At 45.0% G+C, this 20,859-nt stretch overlaps 2 protein-coding genes across 3 annotated transcripts; both read left to right on the plus strand.

Moving 5' to 3' along the window:
- Nucleotides 1–2,421: 2,421 nt before the first annotated feature.
- icmt (isoprenylcysteine carboxyl methyltransferase) lies at nucleotides 2,422–9,395 on the plus strand. The gene is made up of 5 exons (XM_038721636.1): nucleotides 2,422–2,666; nucleotides 3,310–3,398; nucleotides 4,533–4,702; nucleotides 6,047–6,264; nucleotides 7,546–9,395. The coding sequence occupies exons 1-5, from the start codon at nucleotides 2,448–2,450 to the stop codon at nucleotides 7,723–7,725; spliced, it is 876 nt and encodes a 291-aa protein (XP_038577564.1). The 5' UTR covers nucleotides 2,422–2,447; the 3' UTR covers nucleotides 7,726–9,395.
- Nucleotides 9,396–17,171: 7,776 nt separating this feature from the next.
- Nucleotides 17,172–20,467, plus strand: LOC119904990 (60S ribosomal protein L22-like). Of its 2 annotated transcripts, none has more exons than XM_038721646.1 (4): nucleotides 17,172–17,292; nucleotides 17,810–17,917; nucleotides 18,035–18,159; nucleotides 20,268–20,467. In XM_038721646.1, the coding sequence occupies exons 1-4, from the start codon at nucleotides 17,230–17,232 to the stop codon at nucleotides 20,410–20,412; spliced, it is 441 nt and encodes a 146-aa protein (XP_038577574.1). In that variant the 5' UTR covers nucleotides 17,172–17,229; the 3' UTR covers nucleotides 20,413–20,467. The 2 variants fall into 2 exon arrangements, with proteins under 2 accessions (XP_038577574.1, XP_038577573.1); XM_038721645.1 differs by having other exon boundaries at nucleotides 17,252–17,292; nucleotides 17,807–17,917.
- Nucleotides 20,468–20,859: the final 392 nt, after the last annotated feature.

Below are 20,859 nucleotides of genomic sequence, written 5' to 3' on the forward strand. Positions count from 1 at the left end.
CTTCCATATCAAATAAAGAGGCGCTATATATACACAGTGCCTTGCGAAAGTATTCGGCCCCCTTGAACTTTGACCTTGCCACATTTCAGGCTTCAAACAAAGATATAAAACTAATTTTTTGTGAAGAACCAACAACAAGTGGGACACAATTATGAAGTGGAACAAAATTTATTGGATATTTAAAACCTTTTTAACAAAAAAAAAAAAGAAATTGGGCGTGCAAAATTATTCAGCCCCCTTAAGTTAATACTTTGTAAGTCGCTTGGGGTACGTCTCTCAGTTTTGCACATCGAGAGACTGAAATTTTTGCCCATTCCTCCTTGCAAAACAGCTCGAGCTCAGTGAGGTTGGATGGAGAGCGTTTGTGAACAGCAGTTTTCAGTTCTTTCCACAGATTCTCGATTGGATTCAGGTCTTGACTTTGACTTGGCCATTCTAACACCTGGATATGTTTATTTGTGAACCATTCCAGTGTAGATTTTGCTTTATGTTTTGGATCATTGTCTTGTTGGAAGACAAATCTCCGTCCCAGTCTCAGGTCTTTTGCAGACGCCATCAGGTTTTCTTCCAGAATGGTCCTGTATTTGGCTCCATCCATCTTCCCATCAATTTTAACCATCTTCCCTGTCCCTGCTGAAGAAAAGCAGGCCCAAACCATGATGCTGCCACCACCATGTTTGACAGTGGGGATGGTGTGTTCAGGGTGATGAGCTGTGTTGCTTTACGCCAAACATAACGTTTTGCATTGTTGCCAAAAAGTTCGATTTTGGTTTCATCTGACCAGAGCACCTTCCTCCACATGTTTGGTGTGTCTCCCAGGTGGCTTGTGGCAAACTTTAAACAAGACTTTTTATGGATATCTTTAAGAAATGGCTTTCTTCTTGCCACTCTTCCATAAAGGCCAGATTTGTGCAGTATACGACTGATTGTTGTCCTATGGACAGAGTCTCCCACCTCAGCTGTAGATCTCTGCAGTTCATCCAGAGTGATCATGGGCCTCTTGGCTGCATCTCTGATCAGTCTTCTCCTTGTATGAGCTGAAAGTTTAGAGGGACGGCCGGGTCTTCGTAGATTTGCAGTGGTCTGATACTCCTTCCATTTCAATATTATCGCTTGCACAGTGCTCCTTGGGATGTTTAAAGCTTGGGAAATCTTTTTGTATCCAAATCCGGCTTTAAACTTCTCCACAACAGTATCTCGGACCTGCCTGGTGTGTTCCTTGTTCTTCATGATGCTCTCTGCGCTTTAAACGGACCTCTGAGACTATCACAGAGCAGGTGCATTTATACGGAGACTTGATTTCACACAGGTGGATTCTATTTATCATCATTAGTCATTTAGGTCAACATTGGATCATTCAGAGATCCTCACTGAACTTCTGCAGAGAGTTTGCTGCACTGAAAGTAAAGGGGCTGAATAATTTTGCACGCCCAATTTTTTAGTTTTTTTATTTGTTAAAAAGGTTTGAAATATCCAATAAATTTCGTTCCACTTCATGATTGTGTCCCACTTGTTGTTGATTCTTCACAAAAAATTACAGTTTTATATCTTTATGTTTGAAGCCTGAAATGTGGCAAAGGTCGAAAAGTTCAAGGGGGCCGAATACTTTCGCAAGGCACTGTATTTGATACACTGCTGATTTTGCAGGTTTTCCTACTTACAAAGCATGTAGAGGTCTGTAATTTTTATCATAGGTACACTTCAACTGTGAGAGACGGAATCTAAAACAAAAATCCAGAAAATCACATTGTATGATTTTTAAATATTTAATTTGCATTTTATTGCATGACATAAGTATTTGATCACCTACCAACCTGTAAGAATTCCGGCTCTCACAGACCTGTTAGTTCTTCTTTAAGAAGCCCTCCTGTTCTCCACTCATTACCTGTATTAACTGCACCTGTCTGAACTCGTTACCTGTATAAAAGACACCTGTACACACACTCAGTCAAACAGACTCCAATCTCTCCACAATGGCCAAGATCTTAAGTGTACCTAAAAATTACAGACCACTACATGCTTTGTAAGCAGGAAAACCTGCAAAATCAGGAGTGTATCAAATACTTGTTCTCCCCACTGTATATGTGTGTGTGTGTGTGTATGTATGAGAGCGAGAGATTATCAGTCAACTTCTTAAAGAAATATTGTAAAACTATCCTAAATAATTTCACATTCTGTAATTATTCAGCTTTGTATTCTTACAAAGAAATGAAGGAAAAAGAACACCATGATCAAACACATTAAGAATAAAAAGGCAATCAAGTTATTGTCTTATGTTATATATATATATATGTATTATTTTGAATCTACTCTTTTAATTTCTTATGTCCTCTCCTTTCTGATTGATTTATATATATATAATCTGCTGTGGAAAAATAAAAAAATATTAAAAAAAAATAATTTCCAGCAACGTATCGCGAGAGTTCCTTTAGCACAGCACTTCCATCATGGCAGGCAGTAAGTTGGTGCTGGAAGGAAGAGTGAGTATAAACGCGTTTATTTTAGGGCTCGGCGTGGTTCTAATACCATTGATCAGAATCTGGTTTGGACATATAGACTGGGTCTTTGATTATCTGACTGAAACTCCCGGTAAAATAGCGATTTGTATCCACGTAGCGGTTGTTAATGGCCTCTTGTTGGTGATTTACAGAGGACCTCTGTACAAGGTAAGCGTTAGCGCTAACTTCCTGCCTTTATTTGTTCCTCTGTTTATCTGTCTCTGAGTCTTACTGCTCTCCTTCTGTGTTTCATCCATCACAAACTAACGCTGCGCAGTCTGACACAAATTACATTTAAACTTAAATGTTGCTCTGCTAATGTGGGCTAACTCACACAGCTAGCTAGCATTAGCTACCTGTACAGGTAATCTGATTAGCTAAAGAGGAAGGAGACAGCTGGTGTTCACGAGCCCAGAATAGAGACCTAAGCCAGCTAAAGTTGCAGAAGCTTACCCCGTGCTGGTCACTTAATTAATGTAATGTAATAAAGCCCTGACAGATTCTGTGTGTGGCGTCAGAAAGATGTGATACAGAACCCAACTAAGAAATCTGTTAATTCAGTGGTTCATGGTTCACTGCTTAGAAGGATGGCCCTTCTGCTTAGAGCAAACCGCTAAACAGAAAAATGGGTATAAATATAAATTAAAGAATATATACTAGTTTATACATATTAGTATCAATAAATGGGCAGAGGAGAATAGCAACAAAAAGCAAATCGCAGTGTCAAAGTTTGTAATTGCACATATGTGCAAACTGGGTTCAGGTGAGCTGGCTGTTTGACCCGGGATAACCTGAGTCCTACCTGTTCCAGGTTGCTGTGAGGGCCTGCTTCCTGGGGGTCACTTTCGGCTGTGGCTTGATTATAAGCTGCTCTGAAACCACTTGGACACATTTTGGCTGGTAAGTCACATGTTCACAGGTCATGTTGATCAGTTTATCATGTAACATGATGCTTCTGTGTAGAAATGTTTTAATTTGTATTTTTATTCAGTTGATATTTTAAAGTGTAACCTTTTGTGTTTATCAGCAGTACCCGCCCGATAATACCCCCCAGAATTTACAATGTGACTGAAAACCAGAAACAGCAGCAGATGTGCTGTAACGTGTGCCGTTTTATTGTTTTAAATAAGTTGTTTTTCTTTAAATGTAAAAAAGCGACTTGTGGCCACCACTTTATCTGTTCTGGACTATGGTGATCTTTTATATATGCATACCTCTGCACAGAATCTTCATATGATTGACACAGCTTACCATGCTTCCTTGAGGTTCATTACAAATTGCAAAGTGCTGACTCGCTGTGAGCTATACCCTCTTGCCACCTGATGGCTATGTCATTGTAAATGTAAATGCCACTACATCTGCATTCACCAGTCACACACATTCATACACCTAAGTGCTCAAACGGAAACTAACATTCACACTCACTCATACAATTCAGTATCTTGCCCAAGGACACTTCGACACGCAACCAGGGGGAGCCAGGGATTGAACCGCCGACCTTCCGATTAACGTCCAACCCGCTCTACCTCCTGAGCCACAGCCGCCCCATTGGCATAAAGCAATTGTTGGTCTGCTGCCAAGCTACCTGTGTGTTCATATCTTGCAGAAAAGTAATGGGCGACACTCTTTGCGTTCTCAGGACTTCTCTATGCTCTCTGTGCCAAATATCCATATGGAAACGGGAAAGAAGGCATTTCTGTATTCTGCACCTTCAGCATGGAATACGTTGCAAAAGGACTTGAAACTCACTGAATTAATCTCGCTAAACGCATTTAAATCCAAAATGAAAGACTTGGAGGCAGATGCCTTAATATGCTCTTAGATTGTTAAAATGACTTTATGAATTGTTAGCTTACTAGTCTTCTGTGTTATTTATCTGTACCTGTGTGTTTGTGGGTTTTTTGTTGGGTTTTGTTTTTTTATAAATATGCTGCTGTCTGTCTTGGCCATGTCACCCTTGCAAAAGAGGTTCTTAATTTCAGTGGGACTCTCCTGGTTAAAAAAAATATATATATATACCCTGCCTCTCTGCAGGTACATGTGCTCGCTGTCCTTCTTCCATTACTCTGAGTACCTGGTGACGGCCATCATCAACCCTCGCAGCCTGTCTCTGGACTCATTCCTGCTCAACCACAGTGTGGAGTACACGCTTGCCGCCATCTCGTCATGGGTGGAGTTCACTGTGGAGAAGCTGACGGTTCCAGGTCGGTCCTCATAAGTCGTGTGTGTGTGTACACACATACACCCACACACGTGTGCTGGTCATATTTAGAATATCATCAAAACGTTGACTTATTTCACTATTTCCATTCAAAAAGTGAAACTTTGATATTATACGCATTCATTACACACAGACTGTGTGTGTGTGTATATATGTATGTATATGTATGTGTGTGTGTATATATATATATATATATATATATATATATATATATATATATATATATATATATAAATTTCAAATGTTTATTTCATTGTGATGATTAAAACTAACAACTAATGAAAATCCCAAATTCAGTATCTCAGAAAATTTCAATATTACTTAAGACCAATACAAAAAAAGGATTTTTAGAAATGTTGGCCAACTGAAAAGTATGAGCATGTACAGCACTCAATACTTGGGGCTCCTTTTGCCTGAATTACTGCAGCAATGCGGCGTGGCATGGAGTCCATCAGTCTGTGGCACTGCTCAGGTGTTATGAGAGCCCAGGTTGCTCTGATAGTGGCCTTCAGCTCTTCTGCATTGTTGGGTCTGGCGTATCGCATCTTCCTCTTCCAGCCATAGCATCAAATCTGTTAAAGAACAGATTAAGTTCATTGGCCCTGTCCAAGTTGCCTTCAACTCCTCCTTATGGTTACTGATCTACAGTTTCCCTGATCTCTCTCTCTGAAACCGAAAACCCAGAGTTTCCCTCATCTCGGGCTGAACATAGTCAGAGTTTTCACTTAATCAAATAAATACATGAAGAGTAGGGCTGGACAATAAAACCATAAGAATTATCGCAATATATTTTTCAATAACGATACAACAAATGATCAATAAATCTTCAATAGATGTTTTATTTGTTAAGATGTTTTGTCGAGGAAAAAGGACTGAAAGATTTTAATTTTTACTTGTGCATATTTTGTTGACAAAGATTTTATCATGATTGTTTTGAACATTCTGCCTCAGATTTGTTTAGTTTGTCTGTGTACACTGGATCTTGGCTTGCACACCCCTGTAGTTGGACGCTCTTGGAAAAAAAACAAAAAAAAACCACAGGTGACATGTGTGACAGATCAGCTGGAGATATACAGGTAGACAGAGGAACTCTCTGAGAGGTCAGAGGGACTGCAGGTGGAGCAAACCTGAATGTTTTACTAGTTCGTTCAGATTCCTTTAAATCAGTATTGACTGCATTTCACACTTAGTTGTTCAGAGTTTGAATGTTTTCATGGACTCAAACAGACAGAAGCAGAGGTCCCCACGTAGCCTACATGACCTCTGAACACGCTGTGCGACCTTTCATGTGTCCATCTGTATTTAATCTGCCTGTCCTCCTCCATAGAGCTGAAGCAGCAGAACTGGCTGAGCCTCGTGGGTCTGCTCATGGTGCTGTGTGGTGAGGGTCTGCGCAAGGCAGCCATGTTGACGGCCGGCTCCAACTTCAACCACATTGTCCAGAATGAGAAGGCTCAGAGCCACGTGCTGGTCACCAGCGGGGTCTACGCCTACTTCAGACACCCCTCCTATGTGGGCTGGTTCTACTGGAGCACAGGGACCCAGGTGAGCTATAGCAGCAGGGCGGTGTCAATATGTTTCTCTAGTTTAGATACAGAGGGCTGGCTGGAGACAAAATACAGTGTCATTTAAAGGGTGTTCCAAAATATGGCACTGTACAGTCACAGATAAGGCATGTAGCTGGTAAACATTAAAACTGTAGGCAGCACGAGCTGCAGCATGGTTTTGCATATTTTATGACTTAATGAGTGAAAACCAGTGTGATAAGTGGGCGTGGCCTGTATCACTAATGGGGCTGAATGTCTAAATTGCATTTGCAATTTTCTAATCGCATAAGCTGCGATTATGCACTGGTCACATGACACGCGAGAGGAAAGCAGTCTGCAACTTCATACATTACACTGTACCTTGACTTGTTGCTGTACAATGGCTTTAAGCTTGATAGAAGCTGACACTACAGAATCTTCAGTGTCACACAGGGAATGAAAGTACCACCCGCCACCCACGGGTAACTTGGTGGTGGGTGAAATCTTCAGGACAGGAAAAATGCACAACAGAAAGACGGGTGTCGTAAGGTAAGCTTCAAACTGTTTCAAACCAAACGCACAAGTCTGAAAGAGGCCCAGTCTGGATCGAGTTACAGCCTGTGCACTGCGTACCAGCATCGGAGGCTGCGGGGGAGGAGGGGAATTGTCAGAATTACTAAGTTTGTATATTAAACACAAGAGGCGTCACTTGATTTCTCTTTCGTTGGCTAACTTTTGAACTGAACCTCAAACTGAGTATTTTCTGTCTGCTTACTGGGATACAGAAAGATGGACTGAGATTCGGACTCATTAATTGGTGGTTGAACTGTGGGTTTTGTATTGAGCTCTTTCTGTATAACACACTGGTGACTTTTTCTTGTCTGTAGGCAGGACTACCTGATGATATTATCATTATTTAATGCCATGACTTGACTCAAATGATCTTTCTCATATTATTAAAATTTGGTATTTCTTCTCTACCATTGCTCATAATAATAATTCATGCATCACCTAATTTCATCATAACACAGGCCACAAGAAAGAACAGTGTATGTTTAATCTATCTAATGTGTTGGTCAGATTACACACTGATTTACTGCTTGTCTGTTTTGAATTATACAGAAGGTAAAGAGCTTATATTGGAGAGCAACATTAGTATAAAAAAAAATCACAACTAGATTATTTTCCAAAATCGTTCAGACCTAATCAGTAAATACTACAACCCTGGGGATATAAAGAGATGATGATAGCGATGGCTTGCTTTGTTTGTAAAGAGACCTGTCCCTGTTTCCTGCTGCAGGTCATGCTGTGTAACCCAGTGTGCATACTGGGCTACACGATAGCCAGCTGGAGGTTCTTCCGGGAGCGGATCGAGGAGGAGGAGCTCTCCCTCATCCATTTCTTTGCCGAGGACTATGTGGAGTACAAGAAGAGGGTTCCCACTGGGCTGCCCTTCATCTCAGGCATCCGCGTTAACTAGGCCCAGGATCTGGATGCTGGGCGTAACAGACTTAAAGCACTGGAGCAGGTCGAACCTGGTGGTGGTGTCCGCTATGGCGGCTGCCCTCTGGAGGGGAAGCATGCAGCTGGCTGAGAGCCTGTAGCTCACAGAGACCGCCGGGACGGCACCAGGCAGCTGGGCTGCTGTTTTTCTACCAACTTCCAAATTCCAGTTAAAGACCAGACAACCTCCGCTGTACTACACTTATCCCAGTAACACCCACTCATCTGTTTCACCTGTGTTTCTGTTTGCATGCTTTGACCATGCTGAGTGTTTCCTGCTCCGGACTTCAGAGGAAGCTCTCGAGTTTTAATGGCACAGGAAGTTCACCAGGTTTCTGTAAGGATGTGATCATTAGTGTCCCTAGTTTAGTCAGAGTTCACTATTTTAAAACCTAAGAAATGCTTAAAGGAGTACTCTTCTGAAATCTATGCTTTTAATACTTATCCTGTCAGAGCTCTTCACAGACCTGGATCACAATGATCCAGTCTAATCAGGTCTGTAGGGTCCAGTTGAATTGCTGCAGGTCTCAGATCTGTGCAGATCTCACAGTGCCACAGCTCCACCACAAGTTGTGTATTCAGGGTTCAGGTGGTTTACAGTAGGGTATTCCTTAAGTGTCCCACATAATGATGTCTGATAATGATGATCATGAATGATGAATTTTTCCTCAGAATCCTTAAGTTGAATAATATCAGGGTCTTGAGACTTATTAAATCTAGTAATCACGAACAGGAGGTCTGACGGTGGCCTGATGTGTCAAACACTTCCTCACAGTGCACTGTGAACATGAAGTGACTGTTCCCAGCTGTGTTTCATGTCACAGACATGTTTCTGCTGCAGCATGATGGATCACTAGCTGGAGAGCGTTGGGTCGACCTCCTCCTGAGCACCGTTTGACTTCCTGTGTTTTAACTTATGAACCAGTATTTGTATTGTTGATGGAGCACCCTGTCCTCATGTCATCGGCACGCTCGCGCCTTTTGGAAACCAAGCAGATGAGCTGTGTGCAATCAGGGGGCGACGGAGGCTGACCCTGCAGCTCTCTCTCTCTGATCCGTCACAGTGCTGCTGTCCACTCTCCGAACCCCGACCTCACTGTGAGAGAGAAGGTCTGTAGGTCAAAGTAAAGCTGTGTGTGTTAATGAAACCTTCAGTGTTTAGAGTGTTTAGAAAAAGGCTGCGTCTTCAGCAGATTGTCCCATTGGCCAACTCTCACAACAAATGAAAAACGTAAATGATTCATGTCCTGCGTGGAACAGAACTGAATAACACAAGGACGAACTCTAATTATTCCCACAGTGAGACAATGAGAGGAAAATGGACGAACCAGAACATTTGATGTGTCAACATGTTAAAGTGACGTCCGAGATAAAGAGCTGGGCATCCCGGTGGACAAATGTTGACCAATAGCACCATCTACTGAAGACTGTTTGATGCGGGTAGAGAGAGTGCGCGTGCGTTTTAAAATGACACTTGTAGCATCTGTGTGTACTGTACAGGGTTAGATAATGAGACTACAGGTATGGCATACCTGAGGTGAGCTGTGTACATGTGTTGAGCTTTGTCTCTGGCTGATTTACTGTGCAGTTACTCACTGAGCAGAGTTTCTCACTCGTGTGAAATAAAATTAAGGCGGTTATTAAAAAGGCTCTGTCTTTAAATGTAAATGCTCCGTACTTGTATAGCGCCTTTCTAGTCTTTTTGACCACTCAAAGCGCTTTTACACTACATCTGCATTCACCAGTCACACACATTCATACACTGAGCCTAAGTGCTCAAACGGAAACTAACATTCACACTCACTCATACGCTGGCGGAATAGCCGCCAGGAGCAAATCAGGGTTCAGTATCTTGCCCAAGGACACTTCGACACGCAACCAGGGGGAGCCAGGGATTGAACCGCCTGACCTTCCGATTAACAGCAAACCCGCTCTACCTCCTGAGCCACAGCCGCCCCGATTATTACTCATGATTTTAGGTGTTCATGGGATGTGAACAAACTGTACTGAGAGAAGATTTACAATTATGCTCAAGGGAAAAGTAAATCATTACGTAAAAGGAAATGGGTATTGTGTCCATGTTAAAGTATTTAACAGCAAAAAAGTGAGCTTCAGTCACCTGATTTTCTGTATGAAAGCTTACTTCTCTGAACATTAATGAAGTAAACACATGCAGGAGACCTGTGGGGTGTTTGATAAAGAGAGACTGCTAGTTACAGTAAGGCTGGCTTATTTTCAGGAAATTTATTCCATGTAGGATGTTTAAACACTGTAAAACTTCAATTAAAAGCCTGGTCCCAGACAGCTGTCCCTTTTGCTGGCCTGAGGCTTGCACTATGAAGGGAGTTTAACCTGCTCAGTCCATTGTAATAAGAAGAAAATATGGAGGGCACAAGGCTAATCTGAGGAAAAAACTCAGAAGTTCAAGATTAAAGTGGTAAATTTACAGGGAACAAAATTATTACAGTTAAGAACTTGAATATTCTCTGACAGTCAACATTCATGAGAGAAGCTTGTCAAAGAACCAGATTGCTTCATTTTGCAAGGCTGCAACACACTCACACCTCCGCACTATGTTACGCCCTCCGTGGAAAATTATACATATCAGTCAGATTTAGCAATGAGGAAATACTTGTGATTTCAGCCTACAATCACCATATTATCAAACGCAGTGGCTTGTTAGAGACTAGAAAACTGCAAATTTAATTTCAGGGAATTTCCATGTTTCCTTCTTGTAAAATTACCACTTTCATCTAGGATTATTTTTCTTGGATAATTAGCCCTTCAATCATTCTCTTAATTTTACAGAAACGGCTCAAATGGTTTCTTTAAAGATGTTTTTGGGGGATTTTCGCCTGGATTCGTGACAGGGCCGTGAACAGACAGGAAATGTGGGTGAGAGAAAGAGGGAGGGGGGATGACACGCAGCAAAGGGCCCCATGGCTGCTATGGTGAGGATTCAGCCTTTGTGCATGGGGCACGCACTCTAGTGGTGAGAAAACACCGGCATCCCAACAGTTGAGATTTACCAGTATAGGTCAAAAAGAGAGATGAAAAAGCCACATTTTTACACAAGTAATATTCATACTGGTCTAAAGAAACATTTTGACAGCAGCCCCTCTGTTGAGTGAGAGCTCTGTGGGAAAGGAATTAAAGGCCTGATATGAGTAGGGGTAAACCGGGGCGAAAGTAACAAGGCGATTTTCTCAGAGCCCTGACTGCATTTTCAGTCCAAGCTGTGACAGCACCTTCAGCACGCAACCCTTGATGGAGCTGCCAAATATCGCGTGATTTTGACGTCGTTTCCCACGGCCGTCTTCGGAAAACTGTTTTCAAGCACGGCAAGTAAATTTCTGAAATTTCTTTTTTCGAATTACAAGTTGTGTCTCTCGTTTCATGCGTCACAGTAATGATTAATCTACAGGTTATTTAGTGCTTCAACACACCCTGAAGTTTGCCCTGTCAAGAGTTTTTCAGTATAAAAATAAATCGTGTTTATTTGTCAGGAGTTCCTGTCGGGACGAAAGTAACACTTGTTCCCCTTCGAGGGAACTCAAACTGCGTCGGTGACGACACTATGGGAACACCTCTAGGCGTGGCAGGGCTCATTTATGAATGAAACTACTCCAATCCTATTGGCGTTGCTCGAACAATAGCGTGGGACGGTGTATAAAGCACGCCGGCACACAGGACAAACCAGCTTTTTTCTATTCAGCAGGCGTTCTGGTATGTTTGATAGTCTGAAGCTCCACATACAACCACAAGAATTTGTCTTACCTGGAAGTCTTGCAGAGGAGATCATGGCTGGTTAGCAATTCCGAAAGTGTGTCTTTCCATGCCCGCGCTACATCTTGGCTGGGGACACTCATGACCTGTGTTTGTCTTGTCTGGGGATGCCGCATGCCCAGGCAGTTCTCGAGGGGGCTGCTTGCGGCCATTGCGAGGCCCTGCCCCTGAGGGTGCAGAGGTCTCGTGCGGCCCTTTTCTCAGAAGACGGCCGATGCGCTCTCCCCGTGGCTCGGGTCCTGCGGTCGCCGAGGTGGCGCGCCAGCTTCGGTCATGGGGCTCGCAGCGTGATATCTCCGCGGGCATCGGGACTGCGGCTGTCCGATTCTTAGGAATTGGATGTGCTCAGCATTGTGGAGGAGGAAGACTTCCGGGAGCCGGGCCGACGTCATCGTCAGCCCAGCTATGACGAACTCTTGGAGGTGGTGACGCGGGCGGTGGCCAAGCGATTGGCCGCAGGCTGTGCAGGAGCGTTTCCTGCAGCACTGCGTGCCGCCTCCGCGTCGGTCAATGAGTTGTGCAAATCCTGGAGCAAGCCCTTCTTATCACGCCTGACTACTCCCCCGTTCCTGGATTACAGCAACGTTGCGGGGGTTAAGGGATTCGGCTAAGGTACGATGCCCCGGGTTGAGGATGCTTTGGCCAGCTATCTCTCACCCGGCCTTGCGTCCTTCCTTAAAGAGCCGGCGCTGCCCACCAAGCCATGTCGCATTACATCTGTGCTGGTGGGCAAGGCTTACATGGCGGCGGGCCGGGCTGGTGCGAGCCTGCACACGATGGCGGTACTGCAGGCGTACCAGGCCGACCTGTTGAGGGACATGGACCAAGGAGGGGGCCTCTCTGAGGAGGATGTCGCCGAGCTCCGCAGAGCTACTGATCTGCGCTCCGGGTCACCAAGGAGCTATCCCGCCGTTTCAACGCTTAGGACGCGCTAGCCACCAGCGAGCACACGCCGTTCTGCCTGCCCCGAGGGGCCGCAGTTGGAAGGCGGAACGGAAGAACCCGATACTGGTACGCCACGCCCCCAAAGGCGAACCTCAGGCCCACCCAGGTTCAACAGAGTGAACTGGACTGCGGTGCACCCAGAGCAGGGCCCTGTGTTGGGACAAGAAGTTCGCTCGCTGCTGGAGAAGGGGGCCGTGGAGCTTGTTCACCCGCCAGCCAGGGAGTCCGGGTTTTACAGCCGGGTACTTCGTAGTTCCCAAGAAGGACGGAGGGTTGCGTCCGATTTTGGATCTGTGGTGCCTGAACTGGTCTCTGAGGAGATTCGGGTTCAAGATGCTCACCATCCACGCCATCATCTGTCACATCCAATTAGAGGATTGGTTTGTCACGATAGATCTACGAGACGCATATTTCCATATCTCCATCTGTCCCTCTCACAGGAAGTTCCTGAGGTTCGCCTTTGGGGGCGCGGCGTACCAGTATCGGGTTCTTCCGTTCCGCCTAGCACTCTCCCCTCGCACGTTCACCAAGTGTATGGATGCAGCTCTGGCCCCGCTGAAGCTCCAGGACATCCGCGTGCTGAACTACATCGACAACTGTCTCATTCTGGCCCGGTCTCGGGAGTTGGCTGTTCAGTATCGAGATGTCGTCCTTCAGCGTTTGGGGCTGCGGCTCAATGCGAAGAAGAGCGTGCCGACACCCGCCCAACGGACTACGTTCCTAGGGGTGGTATGGGACTCAACGTCAATGCGGGCCCAACTATCTCCTGCACGCGTCAAGTCCATTTTGTCCACGGTAACCGCGGTGAAGCTAGGCTGCACCATCACAGTGAAACACTTTCAGAGGGTGTTGGGTCTCATGGCAGCTGCATCCAGCGTAATAGCTTCAGGCCTGCTACATATGAGAGCCCTGCAGTGGTGGTTGAAGACCAAGATGTTCTCCCCGAGGGGGAACCCGTTCCATCTGATACGGGTTATGAGCAGGTGCCTTCGTTCCCTGTCTGTATGGAAGAAACCTTGGTTCTTGTCAAAGGGTCCCATGTTGGGGGCGCCATGTCGGCAGACAATTATTTCGACAGACGCCTGTGGTGCAGACGTGGCCGAGGCCGCGTCTGTATGCGTTTCCCCCAGGCGCTCTGCTCCCGGGGGTTCTGGAGCGGGTCTGTCAGGATGGTGTCAGCCTACTGTTAGTAGCCCCGTTTTGGCCGGCCCAAGTGTGGTTCTCGGACATCTCTCTGAGGGAGGGACCTGTTGTCTCAGGCGGAGGGCCGGGTCTTTCACCCTTGCCCCGCCCTGTGGAGGCTGTGGATCTGGCCCCTGAGGGGGTGCAGTTCCTTGAGGCGGGCCTGACGGCGGGAGCGGTCGAGACTCTGCTCAGCTCCAGAGCTCCATCCACGAGGAGGACATACGGCCTGAAGTGGAACGTGCTTTCCACCTGGTGTGGAGAACAGGCGGTGGACCCAGTTACCTGCCCGGTAATTGCAGTACTGGAGTTCCTCCAGCACTGTTTCTCTGCTGGCCTTTCCCCATCCACGCTCAAGGTGTACGTGGCTGCCATTATGGCGTTCCACGCTCCTCTGAGGGAGGGGCCTTTGGGGAGGCTCCCGCTGGTCGTGCGCTTCCTCCGTGGAGCCTGGAGGATGAGACCCGTGACTCGCTCCAGGATTCACACCTGGGAACTGGCAGTGGTTCTCAAAGCGTTGGCGGAGCCCCCCTTCGAACCCCTGGAGTCGGCTGAGGCCAAGCACCTGACCCTTAAGATGGCCTTTCTCCTAGCTATCACCTCTCTGAGGAGGGTGGGGGATCTCCAGGCACTCTTGGTGTCTCCTCAATGCCTGGAGTTTGCCCCGGGGAAGGTCAAGGCTGTTCTGCACCCCTGTCCGGGCTACATCCCTAAGGTGCCGGACTGCGTCGGTCCGCCACGCCTTGCCCCGCCTGGAGCTCCTTGCTTCATAGCAAAGAGCTGGTTTGTCCTGTGTGCCGGCGTGCTTTATACGCCGCCAGTTACGCCGTCCCACGCTATCGTTCGAGCAACGGCAAAAGGATTGGAGTAGTTTCATTAATAATTCAGCCCTGCCACGCCTAGAGGCGTTCCCATAGTGTCGTCACCGACGCAGTGTCTCGTTCCCCTTCTCGGGGAACATGGGTTACATACGTAACCCGAGACGTTATTTTTGTCCCGCTACAGTGACCACAAGTGTTTCTTTTGTCCCGCTGCTAATGTGGTGACTTTCTCTGCATTGCAGCATTTATTAAAACATGTTTATGTCAAAAATACTAACAGAATATGCCAATAGCGTGGGTCAGAAAGACAGAGGTCTGATTCAGCCAGATGTTTATGAGAAGGCGTTTCTGGACATCTCTGTTAGAAACATTAGTCTCAGGTCAGCTGATAAAGTCTCATGCGATATGCCATGCGCTTTGTTCAGATAATGCAGGAGGAGGGCAGAGATAATTGGGGAGAAGACTAGACCACAGGTACAGATAACATTATTAAGTCTTCTCCTTGGACTAGGAAAGGAAGCTGCATGCTTATATTAAGAGAGCGGCTGATATTTATATTTTAGCCTGTCTCCTAAGGAGGTCAGTTTAGTAGGTGTTAGTAAAAAGCACTCAAAATGCAGATCACTCATACTGTTCTTACTAAAACAATTTTAAATTAATTTCAAAATGTGAAATTTGTATAGGCCTATTCTGTAAATATCTTTTTAATTTTTATCTTAATTTTATAGTTTATTTTCATTTTTGTCTTATCTTTCTAAATTATGTTTCTGAAACTGCTACAACATGCAAATATTCCCATGGCAGGATCAATAAAGTCTTATTTTATTTTAATCATGTCAGGTTCATAAACATGTCATGTCCATCTAAACATGTCCCCCTTGTTTTAGGTGCACACATTTGCATATTTATATTATATATTTATAATATATCCTTAATATAATCTGAAATATTCTAAACAATTCAAGTTTAGGCTGTCAGGTTACTTTTGAAACTGAATATTTAAAATAAAAATGTAATTAAATTTTTTTTTTTAAAGATAAAGGACAAAAGAAGATTGCAGTTACACATTAACAAGGTCACAGTCATGTTTATTTATTAAATACAAGGGTGGTAACTCAAAACATCTAGCTTGTATTGTTATTGTTGTACTTAGCTGACGGGGTCGAAAGTAACAATGCCACATGCTTAAAGTGAAATTATACGGAAGTCGTTCTACATTTGTACACAATACCATCTCATATTGATAGACCACACCTGTGAGTTAGTGGCCACAGCAAAAATATATCACTGTCTGAAACATTATCTTTTAAAATCAGGTTTTTCTGAAAAATGGTACTTTCGCCCCTGCGCTCCCCTACAGGGAATTCAGTGAAATCCCCGACTTAAACCTTAAATCAGGACTACATTTCAAATCACACAACTATTTTCTTCCAAATGAAAGGTTTAACTGCACTGCCGTGGCCTAACCAAGCTCATGGTGGCTAATATTAGCTAGCTACTGTTAGCTTTAGATGGCTATGTTGTGCTTATTTCTGAGTAGGTTAGCTGAAGTTAGAACTTCTTATGTTCACACTGTAATATTTCCCATTATCCATACACATGACCACAGAAACAGCAAGTATTAATCAGACAACAGCCCCATAAAGAACTGTAATAATACTGTAGTAATGTTCTTCCACAACATGATATATACTAGTAAAGCACTGACACATGAGTACTTTTACTTTGATTTAATTAACTATCTAAGTTTTACTTAGATTGTAGTGGAGTATTTTCACAGTGTGGTGTTGGTCCTTTGTTCCACTGTATGTGATCCTCCACCAACCTGCAGTCAGAGACCAGTGAAGTCTCTGCGGGACCAGGTAAGAAGCTCCACAAAGCCGACACGGAGAGTCAACTGTGAGGATCCACCCGGACCAGGACCAGAAGAACATGGTCCTTTGCTGCTTTACAGGCCCACTTGACCCTCTGGAGGAGGCTGAAGTCTCTGAGTCCACATCCATCTGAGACTCTGACACCTGAATAGACTTTGACCACTCTGAGCAACAGGCCGCCCATGTCAACCCTGTCAGCCCATAAAAACAATTCACCTCTACCTGTACTGTACTGGTGTAGTATGTCATAGTTACGTGTATACTGCAGAATTGGGAGATATCAGTAAACAAAGTAGTGGTAGACCGATATCTGGCATTTTAGGGTAATTGATACCTGCACTCACGAGGCCGATATTATAAATGACAGCAGCTCTAATCGCACAGCATTACTGGCTAGGGTTAAATATATAGCCTATAGTTATACTGTAGAGAATAATTACTTCTGACAAACTGAACCTCGCTCTCCTTTAAATCCCAGCCACTCTCTGAAATCTACAGCAGAACCCAAAGTTTCTGTTTCATTAATTAATAAAACATCTGAAACATGTTTCTGCTGAGAGAACATGGAGATTAGATTGCACTCTGCAGGAATAATGGATTATACAGGACTTTTTTGTGATATCTGCTTTAGCTATATTTTTTTTATTTCTCTAAAAATCAGCATCGACTTTTAAAAACCCATATCAGTCGACCACTAGTTTGTTGTTGTGAACAACAACCAGCCTCCTTTCTGTCCCAGATTCTTTCCTTCTGTGAACTGTTAGATTTAGTTTCAGTGTCTTTCTTTACATATTCAAAGCTCTTTTTAAAAATAGAATCCCGTTTTGTTAATCAATCTCAGATTTCATCTATAATTCGGCGTTCGATTAGTGCATGTGCACGCATGCGCACGGCCTGCTCTTCCTTTCTGCTAGCTTCTCCGCCATGGCGCCTATTGTGAGTAAAATCTCGTGTTCATAAAACCACAGAAAATGCAGATATTGTTGAGTGAAAGCCGGAGAAAACCAGCGGGATGACAGGGCGGTGTTGTTCTAACAGTCAGGGGCAGAATGTAGAGGTCGGATTCTGGTTTAAAGTGTTTTTATAAGCACAGATGCAGCTGAGCTGTTCTGTGGCCTGTTGAGCTAACGCTAGCTAGCAGCGTCGGTAGCATCACCACGTTGTGATCCTGTCCGGTCTCTGCAGGACAGCAGGTCTGTTAGATCCTGTCCGGGTCTCTGCAGATCTGTTTGAGCCTGTCCGGTCTCTGCTGGTCTGGGTCTCTGCAGGACAGCAGGTCTGTTACGTCCTGTCCAAGCCTGTCCGGTCTCTGCAGTCTGAACAAGCTGCTGTAGAAGAAATGTCTATGCTAGCTGTGCACCCTGAATGCGTGCGCTTATTGAGCACCAGAGTCCTGCTGGGTCAGTGGACCCACCTGTGCAGACAGGTAAATAACCTGTGTTTCTGTTAGCAGAAGAAGCAGAGCACCGGCAAAGGTGGTAAGAAGAAGAAGCAGATCCTGAAGTTCACCCTGGACTGCACACACCCTGTTGAAGATGGCATCATGGACGCAGCCAACTTTGTAAGTCCACCTCAGAGTCCACTGTCCTCACCTGTTTTAGTCAATTTTCCACAAGTTAACACAGCCAGCAAGCAGACAGATATTGGTTCTGAGCTTGTGTGTGTGTGATGTTTCCAGGAGCAGTTCCTTCAGGAGCGCATCAAGGTGAACGGGAAAGCCGGCACCCTGGGTGGCGGCGTGGTCTCTATCGAGAGGAGCAAGAGCAAGATTACAGTGTCCTCCGAGGTGCCCCTCTCCAAAAGGTAAGACACACTCGACACTTTTGTCCTGCACTGTGGCAAGGCTGTCTGAGTCCAAAGGCTCTGAGACGTGTGGGGTTTGGAGGACACTCGTACATCACGATCACACACTGCCAGTTTCCACCTGGTATTAACGTGGACCTGGATCAGGTGCACATGCAGCAGAACACATTGGGATCTGATCTCAGTCAAGTAGGTGACATCTGTGAACTATGGACACAATAAGAAAACGAACTTACCCAGCATGCTTAAATGTGACCTGAGTCCACCTCTTCCTGTTAGCTGTCCGGTTACAAGCGACAAGTAGCAGCAGCTAGCAAGGCTGCTCTGGCTCCACCCACCTCATCTGCATAATACAGTCACACTGCAGGTAACGAGAACACCTGTTGATGGCAGGTGTCATTATCCGGGTGACCACATGTTGAACCAGGTGGAGATGGACAGTTGGTGAGGTCCCTGCTGATGTTAAGACGGATGGATGATTGATTGATTGGGAGGTGGTGCAAAATGTAGTGAGGATTTCCTGTCCTCACTATTAACTTCCTCTAAATAGAAAAAGTAGTTTGGGGAGAAACAGAAACAGCGGTGATGAATAAACGCTGCCGTACAGGAAGCGGTGAAGCATCAGCTGTGTGGAGCTTCCTCACATTCACACTGAAACCAACATTGTTTGAACTCAAATGGGGTTGTGTCTGAAAGGGCCTTACTGAGTCTGTGTTCAGACTGCCAGCCCAAAAATGTTTTAGCATATCTAGATAGATTTTTGCAAGTCAGATCCGATCCACATTTTGGATGCTAGAAATGAGATTCCTGTCGGGTTTCTCAGTCCAGACACTGATTTCAAAGTGTCTTTTGCGTCACGTGATGACCACGTCAGATTCCAGACTGATGGAAGAGCACCAGAATCTGCTCGGACTGTGCAGCTGCGACCAAAGCCTACACGGATGGTTCCATGTAGGCCCAAAAATGAGGTCACAATCCTACGACATCCCGTCACACGTGAGATGGAACCATCACGTTTAGATGATGAGGAATCCAAAAAACCTGTTTGGCCATCGGTGACGCTTTGTTGGTGTTAAGGTGTTTCTGCTGTTGCTCTACTTCATTAATCTGCGTCTTATGGTGCTCAATCATTCCCAGTGGACCCTGGTGCCAACAGTAAGGAGCCATGTAGTCGTACTACACAGGACTAAAACTGGATTCACTGATCTTCATTCAAACCTGCGGATTTGTATGTTATGTTGGGTGCGTGTTGGAAAGCCACCTCATCACCGTACGTTGATAGCACAGCAACCCACACTGACATGTTGGTGATGTCGGGACACACAAATCATTCTAATCACTTACAAATAACAGAGTGAACCTGGGATTCATAGTTTATGCGACTGTGTAGCCTTACAAATAGATTTTCATTTGTTTTCACAGACGCCTGGTGGTAACATGTCACTGCCCGGCGTCAGTGAAACGCTGGTGAGAGCACAATCTTGGCACAATGGTCGAATGAGTATGGAATAGTATTTTTGGTTGAAGTGATGTTCCTAGTGCAGACAGTCTGTCTAAAGATCTGCTTAAGAATCAAATGTGATTTGGCTGCAGGCTGAACAAAGTGTTAATAATACAACATGTAGACGTGAACGTGTGCATTTAAACACACCAGCAGCTTCACTCTGAGAGAACGTGATAAAATATGAAGCTTCTGATAAACTGATCTGACTCAGAGCTGCAGGTACACCGTTCACCTCCGGCCTGTGGATCAGTGAGCTCTCCAGCTGGTCTGTGGATTCTGTGAGCCAGGCTAACCGTTTCCCCCTGCTACCAGTGTTTGTACTAAGCTAAATGGCTGCTGAGTAGCTTCACATTTACAGTACAGACATGAACACATCAGCATCAGTCTAACTCCAAAATGTCAAACTTTTCCTTTAAATGAAATAAATCTGAGTTTCATCAGCTGAGAGATTAAAACATTCAGGGAAGAGGTGAGTTAGAATCAAGTTTATTGCTAAACACATTTTCCTGGAGCCTAAGCTTGTTCTGTGGGGCTTCTCCCTGCAGCTTCATACCTGTACTGTTTGTGATTAACATGAGTCTGATGTTTTCTGTTTGTGCCTCAGGTACCTGAAGTATCTGACCAAGAAGTACCTGAAGAAGAACAATCTTCGTGACTGGCTGCGCGTTGTAGCGAACACCAAGGAGAGCTACGAGCTCCGCTACTTCCAGATCAACCAGGACGAGGAGGAGGAGGAGGATGAAGATTAAATCGACAATTCATCTGATTTTGTACATTTAAATAAACATTGTTTACAGTACAGAAGCTGGTGCCGGGTGTGTTCTTTGAGACTTCAGGTCAGCTGGTAGCTGCAGGCTGAGTTCTGCTGCTCACACCTAAGACATGGAGCTCAGGTTCCACCTGTTGAACACTATGAAATGGAGGTTAAAATAGAGACAGGGTCAGCACTGAACTCAGACCGGTCTCTCAGCTTGTGTCAGAGCTCTGCTCTGCAGGAGCATCTGAAAACAGATGTGTATATATAGAATAGAGTGGAAAGGTTCACTGTGAGCAGCAGAACCAGATAGAGGTTAAAGGCTCAGGAAACCTTTGGAGGTGTTTTTAAATGAATCAGCTGATCAGAGCTCTTCTCCTGTGGACATTTCTGTATTATAAACATTTTATTTTAAGTTTTAAGATACTGGAGTTCAGTGTGC

The sequence above is a fragment of the Micropterus salmoides genome, unplaced genomic scaffold (genome assembly GCF_014851395.1).
Source record: "Micropterus salmoides isolate LMB-PRFRI ecotype aquatic unplaced genomic scaffold, ASM1485139v1 Ms_hic_scaffold_16, whole genome shotgun sequence".
Lineage (NCBI taxonomy): Eukaryota > Metazoa > Chordata > Actinopteri > Centrarchiformes > Centrarchidae > Micropterus > Micropterus salmoides.

What these genes read in the sequence shown, in the direction of transcription:
- icmt (XM_038721636.1), top strand. Translation starts at nt 2,448, where the DNA reads ATGGCAGGCAGTAAGTTGGTGCTGGAAGGAAGAGTGAGTATAAACGCG. An exon ending in ACTTGGACACATTTTGGCTG is followed by an intron (nt 3,399 to 4,532) that starts GTAAGTCACATG and finishes GCCTCTCTGCAG; the next exon opens with GTACATGTGCTCGCTGTCCT. An exon ending in ACTGGAGCACAGGGACCCAG is followed by an intron (nt 6,265 to 7,545) that starts GTGAGCTATAGC and finishes TTCCTGCTGCAG; the next exon opens with GTCATGCTGTGTAACCCAGT.
- LOC119904990 (XM_038721646.1), top strand. Translation starts at nt 17,230, where the DNA reads ATGTGCACGCATGCGCACGGCCTGCTCTTCCTTTCTGCTAGCTTCTCC. An exon ending in TCTCCGCCATGGCGCCTATT is followed by an intron (nt 17,293 to 17,809) that starts GTGAGTAAAATC and finishes TTCTGTTAGCAG; the next exon opens with AAGAAGCAGAGCACCGGCAA. An exon ending in GAGGTGCCCCTCTCCAAAAG is followed by an intron (nt 18,160 to 20,267) that starts GTAAGACACACT and finishes TTTGTGCCTCAG; the next exon opens with GTACCTGAAGTATCTGACCA.